Genomic DNA, 17862 nt, shown 5'->3' with positions numbered 1-17862 from the left:
GAGGCTGTCAGGTTTTTAAATTAGAATTGGCTTCCTGTAGCATTCTAGAATGTACACCATATGATAAGACAATATGACCCCTCTAGCTTGGATTAATTCTCTGAAGTGGCTGTGTAATTGGTTGAAGTCCATCTCTTTCTCTGTGCCCCTATAAATTTCAGTTTACAATTGCCCTGTTAAATGCTGCTGTTGAATATGCTTTCACATCTTTTTTGTTAGTGCTAACTTGATCATTTTTACTTCGTTGAAACCATTGATAATATTGAAAATGTCTTTTAAATATTCCCTCTCGTAGAAGACAGCCCACTCTCTCATGTCTCCATATACTCGTCTTGGTATCTTTTCTTGTATATTTCTGTTCTGCCTTCCAAGGCTTTGACAATTTTCCTAAAAGCATAGTATTCTTGATTGCACAATTTAACTGAGACCCGATCAGCGATATGTGAAGGCATAACCTTTTGCTTTTGTACTCCACAAGCATCTTTTTTGTCTAATTCAAGTTGTGTGACTGAAAGCTTCACCATAAGAAAAATTTTATTCGTCACTGTGAGACCAGCCAGGCTGCATTGTATAGACCCTCTTTGTTAACCTTGTTTTTGTTTTATGACCCTGAAAATTTAGGGCAGATCAAATTCCTGGCCAGAAATGATCTGTAACACTTAAATTGTTACTGGTAGAAACAAACTGTGCATACTTAATAAAAAGTGGTGCCAATTAATTAATAGATGAACTGATATGGTGATTATTCCAAGTTGTTAATAATTCTCTATTTCCAGGTATTTATAGGGATCCACCCACTCAAAGCTTAGTGGGAGAGGTGTGTGGGGTGTGCAGGTAGTGTTCCTTTGTTGGTTCTGGATTTCTGGACACAATAATGTGTCCTGTGAGCTCATTGGCAGGCATATTCTATATAGAGATTTTGTTCTCAGTCTTTTCTACCTCGTTAACCATGGTCAGCATGTTAACTTGGGAATATGTCCTGGCTGAGAAAGCAATAAGAATCTGTAAGAAGATTTCAATTCATCTCACATTTGGGGTGTGGATAAGCAGCGCTGGAGGAAAAGTAAAAGAAAGCTAGAAAGAGATGATGAGGGAAAGCACTGTAAGTGACAAAGGGACTAGATAGATTTAAGTTACATGCGGTGAGTGAGTGTATTCTTTACAGAGTTAACAAGTAACATGGTAGAATGAGTAATTGGAGTGCTGTATAATGAAGCAAACGTTGATTAGGGGTGCAGCTCAGTAAAACATTTGATGAATATATTAAGAAACAAAGGATGGGGTTACTTATTTGATTCTGTTACAGCCCAAGCAGCAGATCCCTAAAATGAAAAGTTGCTGCATTTCACGTGACTTGGCAGAGATAGTAAAGATGTCTTTAAAAAAAATGAAATAATGAAAAGATTTCTTAGGATCATTGCAGAAGGAGCCCATTCAACCCAAGAGGTCAGTGTGAGTGTCTAGTAGAGCAAATCCTTCAGTCCCTTTCTCCTTTTACACAGCCCTGCAAATCTTTCTCTCTCAAGTGGCTATCTCACTTGCTCTTGAAAGCCCTGATTAATTCTGTTTTAACTCACCCTTGTGGTGAGTTCCAGATCATAGCCACTGCAGTTGAGCTCAAAGTGGAACAAGTACTGGGGCCTGATGACACACAGCCTGGAATGTTACATGAATGTGAAGGGGCTCTGTCCACAATCATTCAAGCAGCCTTGAATGGGGAAGCTTGCAACAGGGCTGGAAGTATGCCAACACAGACATGTACAAAAAGGGAGAAAGGGATTAGTAGCTTGGAATTACTGTGGATCAGAATTCAAACATCAGCAATGTAGATAAAGTGAGGCACACCAGTGAAGGGCAGCCAAATGTGATTTGTAAAATGTAAGTCACGTCTAGAAAATTGTAAAATTAGCTGAGTGTAATGAGAAAGGAAGTATTGTGGCTGTTAGATTTTTGAATAGACATTTGTTATTGCTGCCTGGCAAATCATATTGTTAAGCCAAAAGCATGTTATTAAAGGACGGATAGAAAACTGGTTACCAGGCAGGTAGTAGCCTGATGTAGTCCAGAGAACCGTAACTGAGCTTTCTTTTGGTTATTAGTATTGGAACTGCTGCTTCCGGAGTATATAAATATTGTTGAGGGGGAGGGGAGGGGTTGCAATGTGACAGCTTTAAAACTTGGCAGAAAGAGAGAGTGGCTAATCAGGGAATTGAAAGAAACTTCAATAAGGTACAAAGGGGTCATCTGATTTTGCTGCTAATAGATTAAAGTTAGTGGATAGAAAATTCAGTGCATTTTGGACACAAAAATAATAAATGAAATGCCTTGTTCTGGAAGGAAGTGTAGATGTGGAGGGGTTCTGGATGGAAAATTCAATTTGTAAAAATTTTAAAGATAGGTTCTTGGATTTAATTAGGATGAACACAAGAGCATGAAATAAGTACTATCAATAGCTGATTAGAATAGATAGATTGACAAGATTTACTAAGACAGTAATGAAGGACTAAATGTTATTAAGAAATATGAAAGCTATTTCTTCTGGTCCATTAATTAGTGACTTGGCTGTAAGTGACAACTTACTGTTGAAAACTAAAACAAGGCAGACAAAACTTATTGGAATGATGCTAAGTGACTGCTTTCTGTGCTGTAAAATTATTTGATTTGAAGCAACTCTACTTGTAAATAGCTCACTAATGATTTACCTGACCTCCCCTTGATACTACATGGCTATAACTTGTGCATAAGTGTATGATCTGTGTCTGAGATACAAGTGCAAGGGTTCTGTGAATACAGAAAAATGAAGTTTTTTTTAAAAAAAGCTAGTGGAATTGTACACCAGATTAATCTGAATTTGAAAACAAAAGTTAGGCTGCCAATTTGGGTGGTGATTTATCATCCAAATTCTGGAGGGTTTTTGTTGAGTCACTCACTGACTAGATTTCCATGACTTCCTCATTTTCCTCTAATGTCATAATTTTGTCAGTGGAAGTCTCACAGTTTTACCCCCATGCCCCCCACAAACTCCCTTTGCTTCTCAGATCTAACTGTAAAATTCAAAATTATGGCTGTAAAATTGTTACAAGTGTAGCAAGAGCTAAAATTGAAATGCTTGTTTACTCTGCATATTTGGTACATCTGCAGAAAACTATTGTTTTTGGTGAATTTAGCTGCTGTATTACTCCTGAAGTGAACATTGGTTTGTTGGCTGTCTTTTGGTAAAATTCTATGAATAAAGTTACACCACAAAGTATAAAATTACATTAATTTATCTGTTGTGTCTGTGTTTTCTTTGTTTTGAGATATAATGGTCACAGAAGGTTGGCCTCCTGTTAATGTGATTCACTTTTCTTTTAGGAGGCAATTATGGATGGGACAGAGATCGCTGTGTCACCCCGGAGCTTGCACAGCGAGCTGATGTGCCCCATCTGCCTGGATATGTTAAAGAACACCATGACGACGAAGGAGTGCTTGCACCGCTTCTGCTCAGATTGTATTGTCACTGCGCTCCGCAGCGGGTAGGGAGTAGTTTCTGCTGTTGTTGTTGCTTATCAGAAATATTGCTTATGCACATATGGTATGAGGGTTATTAATGTAAATGAGCTCTTTTGTTCATTGTTCAAACGCATCTTTGACAGATGTTATAAGGCTATAATTCCAGTTTGACATCTAAGTAGACCAGGTGATAGATAAATGGGGGGGGGGGGGCGGGGGGTGCGGCTTAGTAAGCCTCTAGCTATTGGGGCATTACAAATTTTAGATCTCAGTCCTCTGCAGTTCCATGCCATAGGATTCAGTAAATAAAACTCCTGCTTTTCTAATCAGATTTCCAATTTGTTTTCTGATGGCGTGGCACTCTTGAGTTAAGGATCCCAGGGGTTCAGACCGTGAGAGAAGCTTGTTTCAATAGGGAGTTACAGTAACATCTAGGGATACAAATCTGCCAGCATTATATGCACAGTGGGAGAGTAGGAAATGGCATTACAGAATGGTAGCTTTCACAACTCAAAGATACCCTCAAATGGTAAACGCAAGACATTCTGCAAATCTGCATAGAGGAATTCAGCAGATCGGGCAGGCAGCATCTCTTGAGGTAGAATAGAGTCAATGTTTCGGGTAGTAACTAAAGTGGTTACTGTTAAAAAATGTTAGTCATGCAATGAAATAGGTGACAAAAAATATCTATTAATCAAGGTAGCTTTATTACAGTATATAATTACAATAATACATTATTTGCATACTATATAATTAAATAATTAATAAATGAAATCTGCTTGTTGTTGGCTTGGAAATGATGGTAAACTCGCACGTTGGGAGTTCTTGTTCTTTTTAGTGAAGTATGTATCACTTTAGGTTGCTTAAGTCAGTCATATCTGAGCCAAATTTTCTCTGTGCAGTTATGCTGTATCGAGGTGTCAGTCCAGATTGTGCTCAGAATAAACCGACACCTTTGTGTGGGTTAAAGAACGAAGAGAAATGTTTAACATTAAAGAAATCATAAATAGCCAGTGAAATTGAGGAAAGAAAGAAGAAAGTTGAAGCATGAAATGAAATTTGCATGGTTAATAGCAGATTAATATTGTATCTTGGAGTAAGATTGAGGGACTGAATGGACTCCTCACTTTGAAGTTTCGGTAATGTTTTTGTTTCAGTGTATGGATTTCAGTTCAGCTATTCCACGTCTGCCAATTTTGCGAGCTTTGCTTGGTGTAAGTCAGCTGAGGAAAACAGATAATTTACTACCTAGCATAAAAGTTTTGTGTTACGTCCATCCTGGGATACGGGCAGTAGCATGTAGGTCCTCCCTCAGCTTACGACAGCTGATCTGTGTACAGTCTGTACATACGATAGAATGTTTGGAACACTGGTGGGATGGATTTGCCAGCTGCTGCAGGTGTGGGGCATCTTTTGCCTTCAGTTGCGAACAGTTTGGGTTACAAACAGTGATCATAACCCTGCATTATCCTGTAGAACTCCTAAATGGCCATTTCTATAGTGACAAGCTGGCTATTAACTCCCACCCTAAACTCCCATAGCCTGTGGTCTAGCTTTATTCCCTTAATGCTGTTTGTTAAATAATCCTGGGACTTTCCTTTCGAAGAACAGTAAATTAACAGTGACTCATTTCCAAGTCTGAGGAAAATTTAGATGGGACTTAGAGACAATAGATAAATGTGAGGAGTTGTGAATCACTTCCAACAGAATACCTTGTATGTTACAAGACCAATTGCATCTCCAGTCAGTGCTAAACCTCCCTGGCCACTACCTCTAGTCTGCATAGTAAATATTTTAAAACAAGAAATAGCATAAATTAAAATACCTTTTTCTTAACTCATTATGTTTGCATTAATCTGCAACAAAGATATTATAAACAAAATATGGTACCAAGCTACATTACACAGTACTGTGAAAAAGGCACACATACATATGTGTATAAGACTATAATGTCTATAAGACAATTAGCAGAATTACACCACTTGATCATGGCTGTACCATTTCCTGCTTAACTCTATTCTTCTGCCTTCCCGTAATCTTTCATTCCCTGACTTACAAGAAAGTATTAACCTCTGTACTAAAAATACTCAATGACCTGTCCTCTACAATCACCTGTGGCAACAAATTCCACAGATTTACCATCCTCTGGCTAAAGAAATTCTTCCCTATCTCCATTCTGAAAGGATTCTGACATTGTGCGCTCTGGTCCTAGACTTACTCACTACAGGAAAAATCATCTCCACATTCACTTTATCTAGGCCTTTCAACATTCGAATGAGATTCCACCTGCCCACCCCCCCCATTCTTCTAAATTCCAACAAGTGCAGGCCCAGACTCATCAAACACACCTCATATGATTAGTCTTTCATTCCTGGAATCATTTTTTGTGAACCTCTTTTGGACCCTCTCCAATGTCAGCATATCCTTTCTTAGATAAGGGCTCACAAACCTGCTCACAATACTTCTAGCTGAGACCTCCCCACACTTTATAAAGCCTCAGTTTTATATCCTTGTTTTTGTATTCTAGTCCCCTTGACAAGAATACCAATGTTGCATTTGCTTTCCTTACCACTGACTCAACCTTCAAGCCAATTTGGAATCCTGCACGAGAACCCCCCTTTGCACCTCGGATGTTTGAATTTCTGACCATTTAGAAAATAATCGATGTTTTTATTCCTTCCACTAAAATGCATGACCATACATTTCCGGACACTGCATTTCATCTACCACTTATTTGCCCTTTCTCCTAATCCTTCTAAGTCCTTCTGCAAGTCTTCCTGCTTCCTCAATATACCTGCTCTTCCATCTACCTTCATATCATTGGAAAACTTGACCACAAAGCCATGAATACCTTCATCTAAATCATTGACATACAACGTGAAAAGAGATTGCAACACTGACCACTGCCCAACGCCACTAGTGACTGGCAGCCAATCAGAAAAGGCACCCTTTATTCCCACACTTTTACTCCTGCCAATCAGCCAATACTCTATCCATGCTGGTATCTTTCCTGTAATGTCATGGACTCTTGCTAAGCAACCTCATATGCGACACCTTGTCAAAGGCCTTCTGAAATTCCAAGTACACAACATCCACCGATTCTCCTTTATATGTTCTGCTTGTTATTTTCCTCAAAGAATTTCAACAGATTTGTCAGGCAAGATTTTCCCTTGAGGAAGCTATGCTGACTTTGCCTATGTGCCTTCAAGTGCCCGAAACCTCATCCTTAACAATCAACTCCAACATCTTCACAACCATTGAGGTCAGGCTAACTGGCCTATAATTGCCTTTCTTCTACCTCCCTCCCTTCTGGAAGAGTGGAGTGACATTGCAGTTTTCTAGTCCTCCAGAACCTTGCCAGAGTCTAGTGACAATCCAGAATAAGTGATCCCTCGTGGTCTCAACCACAAGCTGTTCTAAAAAGCTATCTCGTAGGCATTCTAAAACTTCTTTCTCTGGATCCAAAATCAGTACCAACCTGATTTTCCCAATCTACCTGCATATCAAAATTCCCCTTGACTATAGGAACATCTCCCATTGTAATTTGTAGCCCTCATCCAGGCTACTGTTTGGAGGCCTGTATGTAACTCCCATCAGGGTCCTGATGAGGGTTCTTGGGCCAAAATGTCGACTGTTTACTCTTTTCTGTAGCTGCTCTTTGACCTGCTGAGTTCCTCCAGTATTTTGTGTGTGTTGCTTTGGATTTCCAGCATCTACAGATTTTCTCTTGTTTCAAGGTCTTTTTGCTCTTGCAGTTCCTTAACTCCATCCGGAACAATTTAATGTCTTCCAATCCTGTGTCACCTGTTTTGAAGGATTTGATTACATTTTCACCAACAGAGCCATGCCACCCCTTCTGCCTACCTGCCTGTCCTATCAATACAATGTGTATCTTTGGATGTTAATTTTATTTCAGCCACAGCTCAATGATTCACACAACGTCATACCTGCCAATCTCTAATTGAGGTCCCTATGACTTTTGCACAGTATTGTAGTAATTTTATGTAAGGGACCGTACTGCTGATGCAAAAAGAAACAAATTTCATGACATGTAAGTGATGCTAAACGTGATTCTGAATTGGGTTTCTCTTGTGACCGAGTGTATAAAGGGGGCAGGGAAAGGGGCATCATTGTTGGGGAAGGGAAAAGTGAGGAAGTGGGAAGCATCTGAGAGACATTCTACAATAATCAATAAACCAATTGTTTGGAATCAGATTACCTTGCCTGGTGTCTCAGGGCTGGGTGTGTCTACATCCATACCACCCCATGCCCCGGTACTCCTCCTCTGTCACCTGTCCCACACTCTTTTGGGGCGCTCCACCCTCGCCATTCCCAACATCCTTTGCTCCCACCAGATTTACAAACTCATTCTCCACTTTGACAAATAAAGTACTTTGGTATCTTATAACTGAAAGCATGTTGCCTGTGTTAGTTAAAATTTGGAGATGATTAGTTATGTAGAACTAGTCATTATTACTAGTCATTACTTGAAAAGTTCATATTAAGATCCAACTGATGAAGTAATACTTTTGTTTCTGTTTTTTTAATCAGGAACAAAGAGTGCCCCACATGTCGAAAGAAACTGGTTTCTAAGCGATCTCTCCGACCAGATCCAAATTTTGATGCACTGATCTGTAAGATCTACCCAAGCAGGGATGAATATGAGGCACATCAAGATCGTGTACTGGCACGATTAAGCCGACTTCATAACCAACAAGCCCTAAGCAGCAGTATTGAGGAGGGATTGAAAATGCAGGCCATGCATAGGTAAGGGGAACTTGGACTGAATGGTAAATGGTGCTTTCCTTTCTCAAAGTTCCGTGATTAAACTATTTCAGTTAGTTTTCTGATCTTGCCACTCCACTGAAATGGTCCTTATGAAGGTCACAAATGGTATCCTTTATTACTTTGACTATGAAAGCTCATCCTGTCCCCAGGCTTTGGCAAGGGTGATCACATCACCTTCCTCTTAACTGCTTCCAGTCCTTTTGGCTAGTTGTAGTCAGGTAGCTACAGTACCTGCAATGGTGTTTCTTCCCACAATTGCAGTTTTCCCTAAGGATCCGTGCCTTTATTATAAGTGATTTAGCCCAGCATTCAGAAATGCAGCCATGTTTTCATGTGAAATTGGTAATTGGTTTATTAGTACCATATGTACTGAGATACAGTGAAAAGCATGTCCATACATGTTATTCCGTATGCAAGTACATGCCATTCGTACAAAAAGGGAAAAAACCTATATTGTATAGTTTTACAGTTACTGAGAGTGCACGGGTAAGATGGATTGCAAGGTCAAGACTTCATCTTTATCATACGACACCTCCATTTTTGAGTTTCATCACAAGAGGATAGAAACTGTCCTTGAGCTTGATGATATATGTTCTTAAGGTTTTGTATCTTCTATTCTGACTACAGCTGACTTGACCATGTCACTGCCACTTGTTTGATATAGGGCACATCTAGCATATAAACTATTCTTCTCTCCCACCCCCCCATCCCCCAGTTGGATAAATGCTGAGAAGACTCAAGGTTATGGTTTATCCACTGGTGCATTTCTCTCCCAACAGCTTCCCAAGGTTAAACTACACTGATTATTTCTGCTTTATAATGTTGCCCATCCCCTACGCTTTTTATGATGTTAATTAATGCTGTATTTGTTTTCTCCAAACCTGCCTATTCTCATTGATCTTTTACTGGGGTCTCAATCCCACTTTTGATATTTCTGTTCATCCGTAACTTTTTGTACCAACTTGCACCAATTTCCAGTTACCTCCTACCTGTATACTCATTGATTCACTGGCCAACAGTGTATCAGATGTTCCACTCCTGTGTTCCAATCCTTCTGTCACCTCCTGTAGTTTCCCAAGGTGCAATCTTCCAAATTTGCTCGCCTTTCTATTCTCAGTTGTACCTTTTAGCAACGAGTTACCAAGGTACTGAAGTCAGCTCTCTCCTTGCTTTTCTACTTTGGCTTTAAAATGTTTCTTAAATCTACCTCATCTGCCTGAAATGTTGTGAAATTTTTATGATGTTTTACTGTTTCATAGTTTTCATGAATGCAGGTTGTTGCTAGAGCAGATGAAACGTATGTTCTGAAAATAAGCCAAGAGTTGTTCCTTTTGGATTGGATTTTGAAATAGGCAGGATTTACTACTTACAGGACATATTTAAAGGCAGGGTCAGTGGGAAATGCAGAGCTGGGACCTTGGATGGAAATCTGAACGATTCAAAAATTCATCTTTTAAAAGTAATTAAACCAGAGTTTTACAGGTAATGTGAGGCAACAATTCGGTGAACAGGTCACTTTGCATTGTCAGCTTTTCATTGTCCAGTGCTGGCTGGCACCTGAGAGAGATACTTTTTCCAAAAAGTCTCTAAGTTTTAATTTGATTGCTGAGTAGCATATTGCACAGGAGATTTATTACAGCAGGTATTTGTTTTATTGCTGTGGTTTATGAAAACTAGACTTCCAATATGCATTATAACTCTGAATATGCATTGATGAAGGTAGAGCAATGGATGTACTGTATATGGATTTCAGTAAGACATTCGATAAGGTTCTCTATGCAAGGCTCATTCAGAAAGTAAGGAGGCATGGGATCCAAGGAGACCTTGCTTTGTGGATACAGAATTGGCTTGCCCACAAAAAGCAAAGGGTGGTTGTAGATGGCTCATATTCTGCATGTAGGTCGGTGACTGGTGGTGTTCTGCAGGGATCTGTTCTGGGACCTCTCCTCTGTCATTTAAAAAAAAAAAAAAATAACCTGGAGGAGGAAGTGGAAGGGTGGGTTAGTACGCTTGCTGATGTCACAATGGTTGGGGGTGTTGTGGATAGTCTGGAGGGTTGTCAGAGGTTACAGTGGGATGTCAGTAAGATTCAGAACTGGGCTGAGAAGTGGCAGATAGAGTTCAACCCAGATAAGTGTGAGGTGGTTCATTTTGGTAGGTCAAATTTGAAGATAGAGTACAGTATTAATGGTAAGACTCTTGGCAGTGTGAAGAAACAGAGAGGTTTTAGGGTCCGTGTCCATAGGACACTCTAAAGTTGCTGTGCAGGTTGACAGTGTTGTTACAACGGCATATGGTGTGTTGTCATTCATCAATCGTGCCACTGAGTTCAGGTGCTGTGAGGTAATGTTACAGCTATATAAGATCTTGGTCAGACCCCACTTGGAGTACTGTGTTCAGTTCTGGTCACCTCATTTACAGGAAGGTTGTGGATATAGACATAGGAACATAGAAAAACTACAGCACAATACAAGCCTTTCAGCCCACAATTCTGTGCCTGACATGTACTTACTTTAGAAATTACCTAGGGTTACCCATAGCCCTCTATTCTTCTAAGCTCCATGTACCTATCCAGGAGTCTCTTAGAAAACCCTATCGTATCTGCCTCCACCACCATTGCTGGCAACGCATTCCACACACTCACCACTCTCTGCATTTAAAAAAAAAACTTAACCCTGACATCTCCTCTGTACCTATTTCCAAGCACCTACTTCCAACTGTGCTCTTTCGTGTTAGCCTTTTTACAAGGATGTTGCTTGGATTGGAGAGCGTGCCTTATAAGAATAGATTGAGTAAACTCGGCCTTTTCTCCTTGGAGCGTCTGAGGATGAGAGGTGACTTGATAGAGGTGTATAAGATAATGAGAGGTGTTGATTGTGTGGATAACCAGAGGCTTTTTCTCAGGGCTGAAATGGCTAACACGAGGGGGCATAGTTTTAGGAGCTTGGAAGTTGGTACAAAGGGGATGTCGGGAGTAAGTTTTTCACACAAAGAGTGGTGAATGCACTGCTTACGATGGTGGTGGAGGTGGATGCAATAGGGTCTTTTAAGAGACTCTTAGATAGATAAATGGAGCTTAGAAACATAGAGGGCTATGTGGTAGGGTAACTTATGGCAGTTTCTAGAATATATGTTTGGCACAACATCGTGAGCCAAAGAGCCTGTAATGTGCTGTAGATTTCTATGTTCTGTGTTCTATAACATAGAACAGTACCGCACTGTATCAGGCCCCTTAACCCATAATGTCTGAGCCGACCAAGATGCCAGACTAGACTAACCCTATCAGCTCCGTCTTGGGTACTAGCTTCCATAGTATCCAAGATGTCTTCTTCAAGGAGCGGTGCCTTAGAAAGGTGACGTCCATCATTAAGGACCCCATCACCCAGGACATGCTGTCTTCTCGTTGTCAGGTAGGAGGTACAGAAGCCTGAAGGCACACACTCAGCGATTCAGGAACAGCTTCTTCCTCCCTGCCATCCGATTCCTAAATGGACATTAAACCCATGAGCACTACCTCACTTATTATTTCTGTTTTTGCATAATTTTTAATTTAACTATTTAAAATATACATATATGCTTACTGTAGTTTACTTTATTCTATATTGTCATGTATTGTATTGTACAGCTGCCACTGTTAACACATTTCATGATACATGCCTGTGATATTAAACCTGATTCTGATTCATATCCCTCTATGTTCATGTGGCTGTCTAATAGCAATTCATTAGTCTCCAGAGACCACGGATTTGTGCCTTGGAAGGTTTCCAGGGTGCAGGCCTGGGCAGGGTTGTATAGAAGACTAACAGTTGCCAATGCTGCAAGTCTTCCCCTCTCCACACCACCGATGTTGTCCCAGGGAAGGGCACTAGCCGATACAACTTGGTTGCTGGTGTCGTCGTAGAGCAATGTGTGGTTAAGTGCCTTGCTCAAGAACACAACACGCTGCCTCAGCTGAGGTTCGAACTAGCAACCTTCAGATCACTAGACCAACACCTTAACCACTTGGCTGTCTAAATGCCTCATAAACATTAGTGCTGTGTCTGCCTCCATCGCTTACCCTGATAATACAATCCAACCATCTAGCACTCTGTGTAACAAAATCACTAAAACTTGGCTTGTAACTCACCTTGCACTATGGGATTACTGAAAGAGAAGTTGTGTGATGGTCTGAAACTGCTGCCTGGCTATTAATCCTTTAACCACGATAAAAATAGTGAATTTCTGAATCCGCAAACTTCTGACATGCTGGTACTTCATTGTAGGACCTTGCTGGATTACAAGAGTTGGATTAATATGAGATTTTGTAGCACAGGACTACCTTTGCTAGGCAGGCTGTATTAGTAACTGGTTTATTATTGTCTCATGCACCAAGATTCAGTGAAAAGCCTAGTTTTGCATGCTGTCCATACAGATCATTTCAAAACATAATAGTTTTTAATGTAGTATAGCTGTTGGTATAAAGAAAGTGCAGTAAGTTTCAAGAGCCATAACAAGCTCGTTTGTGAGGACAAAGTTAATTTGTAATGTATAAGAGGCTTATAAGAGCAGTAGAGAAGTTGTCCTCAACTCTGGTTGTGTATGTTTACAATATGTATGTGTATGCTGCCAATCATCTCCATATCAGCACTGTTGATACAGACAGAAGCATGAGCTCCATCTTGCTTCCTGAAGTCAATGAACACCTTTTTTGATTTGCTGACATGGATAGAAAAGTTGTTAAACAGGCAGGTTTTTAATCCTCTCCCATTGTCTCTGCCTAGAGCTCAGCGAGTGAGGAAGCCTCCTCATGAATCTGACAACACTACCTTTAGTGGAGGGGAGGACAACTGTGACAGCCGCTCTCATGTCAGCAATGTGTCAACGCACAGCAACCAGGAGGCTGGCCCAAGCCGCAAGCGCTCCAAGGCTTCAGACGACTCCTGCCCTGACCTCGACAACTCGCGAGAGGGGGCTGGTAGCCCAGACGTGGCGGGGGACTCGTGCAGTGAAATTGAGCTTGTCTTCAGACCACACCCAGTGTTGGTTGAGAAGGATGAATATTCACAAACCAGGTGTGGGAAACAGCTTCCACAGATGAAATTTGAAAATCGCTCATTGAACTAATTCTGTGTTTGTAAATTATCACAATGATGTCCAGCCCCTTGCTTTGATTGCATTGTAATTGTCGTTAAAACGCTGATAATCTGGAAGCTGACTCACTTCAGAGTCCAGAGTCCAAAGAACATAGAATGTAGAATAATAAGGCACAGCCCTTCAGCCCTCAATGCTCTATTTAACTAATTAAATTAGTAACCAAATGTCCAATCCCTTCTGCCTACACAATGTCCATATTCTTCCATTCCTTACATATTCATGTGTCTATCTAACCTGGTGAATTCCCTCCACCAGCCCTGGCACCTTATAGAGACCTACCATTCTCTGTGAGGGATAAGAAAGAAAAGATATTTTTCCTACACATCTCCTTTGAATTTACACATTTTCAGCTTAAGTCCATGGCCTCTGTGTGTCCAGAGATGGGGTCCAGAATAATACCAGGGGCCAGGGTCTTGACTAGTGGGTCAGGTTGTGTAGTGGGAGCCAGATTTGTATGTAGAACACCAGGAGCCTGGTACATATTGAGGTGTAAATACAAAAGTGAAATAAAAATGCATTTAGATATTAATAGTATAAAATCCAATATAGTGATATAGCTATGGAGGGATATGGTCCAGGTGCAGGTCAGTGGGATTAGGCAGAAAAATGGTTCGGCACAGCCAAGAAGGGCCGAAGGGCCTGTTTTTGTGCTGTAATGTTCTATGGTTATGTGTAGCATGGAAAACAAGCTGTTCAGTCCACTTGTCCAAGCTGAATGTTAATGAATGGAAATAACCCCTTTTGCCCGTGTTTTGGCTTCCATCCCTCTGAACCTTTCCTATCTGTGTACCTGTCTGAATGGCTTTAAATGTTGTAGTTGTACCTGCCTTTATCATTCCCTCTGGCAGCTCCATCTACCCACCACCTTCTGTCTGGAAAAAGTCCCTCAGGTTTCCTTTAAATCTTACCCCTCTCACTTTTAAACTGGGCCCTCTAGTTTTGGATTTCCCTTGCCCTGGGGAAAAGACTGTGGCTAGTCAACTTGTGTATGCTGTCATAATTTTGTAAATTTCTATAGGATTATCCCACAACCTTCTGTACTCCAAGGAAAAAAGTCCTAAACTATCCTGATTCTCATTATAACCCAAGCCCTCCTGTCCTAATAGCATCCTCCTAGATCTTTATTGTACCTTTTCCAGTTTAATGGCGTATTTCCTTTAGCACAGTGACTAGAACTGTGCACAGTATTGTAAATGTTCTCTTACTAAAGTTTTGTCGAGCATGCAATCATCCAGAAAATCTACTAGTCTGACACCACCAACATCCCAGTAGTACTCTATTATGAGTTTGGACTCTCTTCTGCTGTAATTGAGTTTGTTGTACTGCAGGGAAAGATATTCTAAGAGATCTTGGGATTTTCTTTAACAAGGTGCAGTAGTCATTTTAAAAATTATTACAACTTAGTAGGGCAAGTTAAAAAACATAATTTCTACCATATGAAACCTCGAGATAAATTAGGAAGTTTGTAGATATTTTATAGCCACCAATTTGTAGATAGCGAGGTTATAGTAATAGCAAGGAAAAATATATCAAATTTGTCCATTTTAGTGTAATTTCTTGGGGGATGTTGGGTAAAGCAGTGGTGATGGTGAAGAGGAAGATCCCTGATGGTCTACAATGCACAGAGAGATTTACTCCCACAGTATCTTGTCCTACCCAAAATCAGTACACTGGATCTTGAAGTGGAACTTTAGCTTCAAGTCTGACCTCAGCAAAATGGCGGAGTTGGACTTTGTTCCGAGTTTATCCAGTTTTCCAAAAGGATACTAATGTGTTGGAATCTCTCAGTATGTTGTTACACCATATTGTGCCTTTTCACAAGAGCACCACAGTGGAGCATTTCCACATGTTCTCTCGCGGAAGGAGAAGGTCATTGGATCCATTAAGTTAATGCTGTCTCTCAGAATTATTCTATTTCCACAAAAACCTTCCCTGTAACATAATTTCTCCCTATCAACTGCCCCCACTCCTCTAGATTCCACCACTCACCCACACACTTGAGGCACTTTACAGTGGTTAGTTAATCCACCGATCTCTGCACCTTTGTGATATGGGGGGGAATTAGAATATCCGGAGGGGAAATGCACGGTCACAGGGAAAGGTGCAAACTCCACATACAGGTCGAGATTGAAGCAGAATTTGAGATAGAAGCAGAAATCGCTGGTGATTTGAGACAGCAGCTCCACCTGTTATGCCATTGTGCCACCCAGCAGATGCATGGGGAACCGTCACTTGCAATTGTGTTCTCCTTTTCTGCATTAGAACCCTATTTGCCTGTTTTCCTATTTATTTAGTTATTAGAATTGGATATATGCAGTGACACAGATGTGTTTCCACTGGGAATATCACTGATGTATTGGACTAGGAAATAAAGATGACGAACTACAGTTTGAAAACAGAGAGAAGGGTTTGAATATAGAAATGTGGCAGCTTAAAACATCATAAACTGATTTCTGGGGAATTACAGACTGATTTCGCAGTCTGCTCACTGCTATAATTTAGGATCCTTTCACACAATTTCAGCAGTAAGATAAATAACTTATAGGTCCTTCCAAGCTTATTATCGCCAGACTTGTATATAGCTCGAACACATGAACAATCACTTGAGCTGACAGAAAGATGGATTTGCCAACTACTGCAGAGCTGCAGGCATCCTCTGACACGTAGGAACTCAGCTGCATTTCTGACTTGCAAACTGTTCTGCAGAGGACATGTAGTGAAGTTTATTCAGGGCTGCTAGCAGGCAAAATGGCAAATTAGTGGCATAGAATGCCTTCTAATTCTACACAATGGTAATTCTGTCTTCTACTAAATCTGAATGTTGTTACAGAGAATAAGGCTGTTTATCCTATCAAGTCTACGCTGGCTCTCAGTATTTCTCTTATAGTTCCATTCCTTCCACTTACTTCACTCTAACTTTTCCCCTCTCATTGTCAACAACCACCCCATCTCTGTTCCTCCTGCCACCTTTTACACCAAGGCACAGTGTACAATGGTCAATTAATCTTTAATTCCTTTGGGGGGAGGGGACGGAGGGAACTGGATGCCCAGTGGAAACCCAGATGGTCACAGGAAGAAGGTGTAAACTCGACAGGGGCAGCGCTGTTGGTTTGGGTCAAACTAGGGTTGTGGGAGATGTAAGGCAGCAACTTATAACTTTTTAAAAAAATGTTCATTTAACATTTCTCTTCCTACTGAATTCTGAACCCATGATATGTGATTGTGGCTCAGGTATGTGAAGACCACCGCAAATGCCACCGTGGACCATTTGTCCAAATATCTGGCGTTGAGAATTGCCTTGGAGGAGCAACAGAAGAACATTGGCAACAATGCAGTCAGTCTGGAAGAAGTCAGTGAGAAGCAGTATACAATTTACATCACTACGTCGGGAGGCCAGTTCACAGTAGGTACCATCTGTCTGTGCTTTAATCCAATTTGCTCAGCTCCATTTTGAACATAGACCCTTTGGCCAGCAATGTAGTACTGAATGAAATAAATTTATAATTGCATGCCAAACTAAACTATCCCTTCTGACTATTCATTGTCTATATCCATGTATTTTCAGTACATTCATATTCTTATCTAAGAGCCTTTTAAATACTGTTTCCACTACCACTCTAGCAGCACATTCCAGGCACCCACCACTTTGTAAAATAAATAAAATCTTCGCTCATCCATCTCCTTTGAATTTATCGCTCACCTTAAGTGCTAGCTCAGTAATATCAGGCTTTTTGACCCTTGGAAAAATATTATAAGAAAATATTATTTATCTATGTCTCTTAATATCTTACAAGCTTTTATCAAGTTTTGCCTCCGCCTCCACTCACCATAAAAAAGACGCAACTCAATTCTATGTTTCTGTGTTTCCAGCTATTCCTTAACTATCCCCTCTAATCCAGGCAACACGCTGGTAAACCTCTCCACCCTCTCCAAAGCCTTCCTATAGGGAGACGGCCATAACTGAATGCAATACCCTAGTGAACAGTATAACTTCACAATATTTGTTCCTTTTGAATTCCACTTCAGTTAGGCTGTACTTTCCTGGACTGTCATTCTACATCTTGTCCCTCAACACTTCTAATCCTGTTTTGCACCTTGTTCAGCATGGACTGAAATGAAATATTGTCTCTATTTTTCTACCTTGCTGATGTTTTGTGCCATTGCCTTCAGACTTTACACATCTCAAATAATAGTGAATGGGCAAATTTCCTGCAGGAAAGGGAAAAGAGTAGCTATATTATTTAGCAACTTGTCTTCACCAGCTACTCCAGGGTACTCACCAACGTTTTCTAGTTTTTTCCTCTTTGTCTCCTCCCTTGTCACTTTAAAAAGTGCTGATTTCTGTTTGTCTACATAACAAAAGCATTGAAATTAGAGCTTTGGTTTAAATGTTTTCATCTTTTGTAGGAGGCAAAGAGTGGGAATAAAGGGGGATTTTTTCTGGCTGGC

General features: G+C 40.6%; 1 protein-coding gene across 2 annotated transcripts in view; it reads left to right on the top strand.

Moving 5' to 3' along the window:
- LOC140716894 (E3 ubiquitin-protein ligase RING2-A-like) overlaps positions 1-17862 on the top strand; it is a 43199-nt gene that overhangs the window by 21750 nt on the left and 3587 nt on the right. For both annotated transcript variants that reach the window (XM_073029971.1, XM_073029961.1), the window contains exons 3-6: positions 3355-3515; positions 8044-8259; positions 13041-13331; positions 16645-16816. In XM_073029971.1, the coding sequence (XP_072886072.1) occupies positions 3355-3515; positions 8044-8259; positions 13041-13331; positions 16645-16816 (840 nt within the window). The remainder of the gene's footprint in view (positions 1-3354; positions 3516-8043; positions 8260-13040; positions 13332-16644; positions 16817-17862) is intronic.

Source organism: Hemitrygon akajei, chromosome 2 (assembly GCF_048418815.1).
Source record: "Hemitrygon akajei chromosome 2, sHemAka1.3, whole genome shotgun sequence".
In the NCBI taxonomy this organism is placed as follows: domain Eukaryota; kingdom Metazoa; phylum Chordata; class Chondrichthyes; order Myliobatiformes; family Dasyatidae; genus Hemitrygon; species Hemitrygon akajei.
The sequence above is the reverse complement of the archived record's forward strand: the minus strand, read 5'-3'. Positions and strand labels throughout refer to the sequence as shown.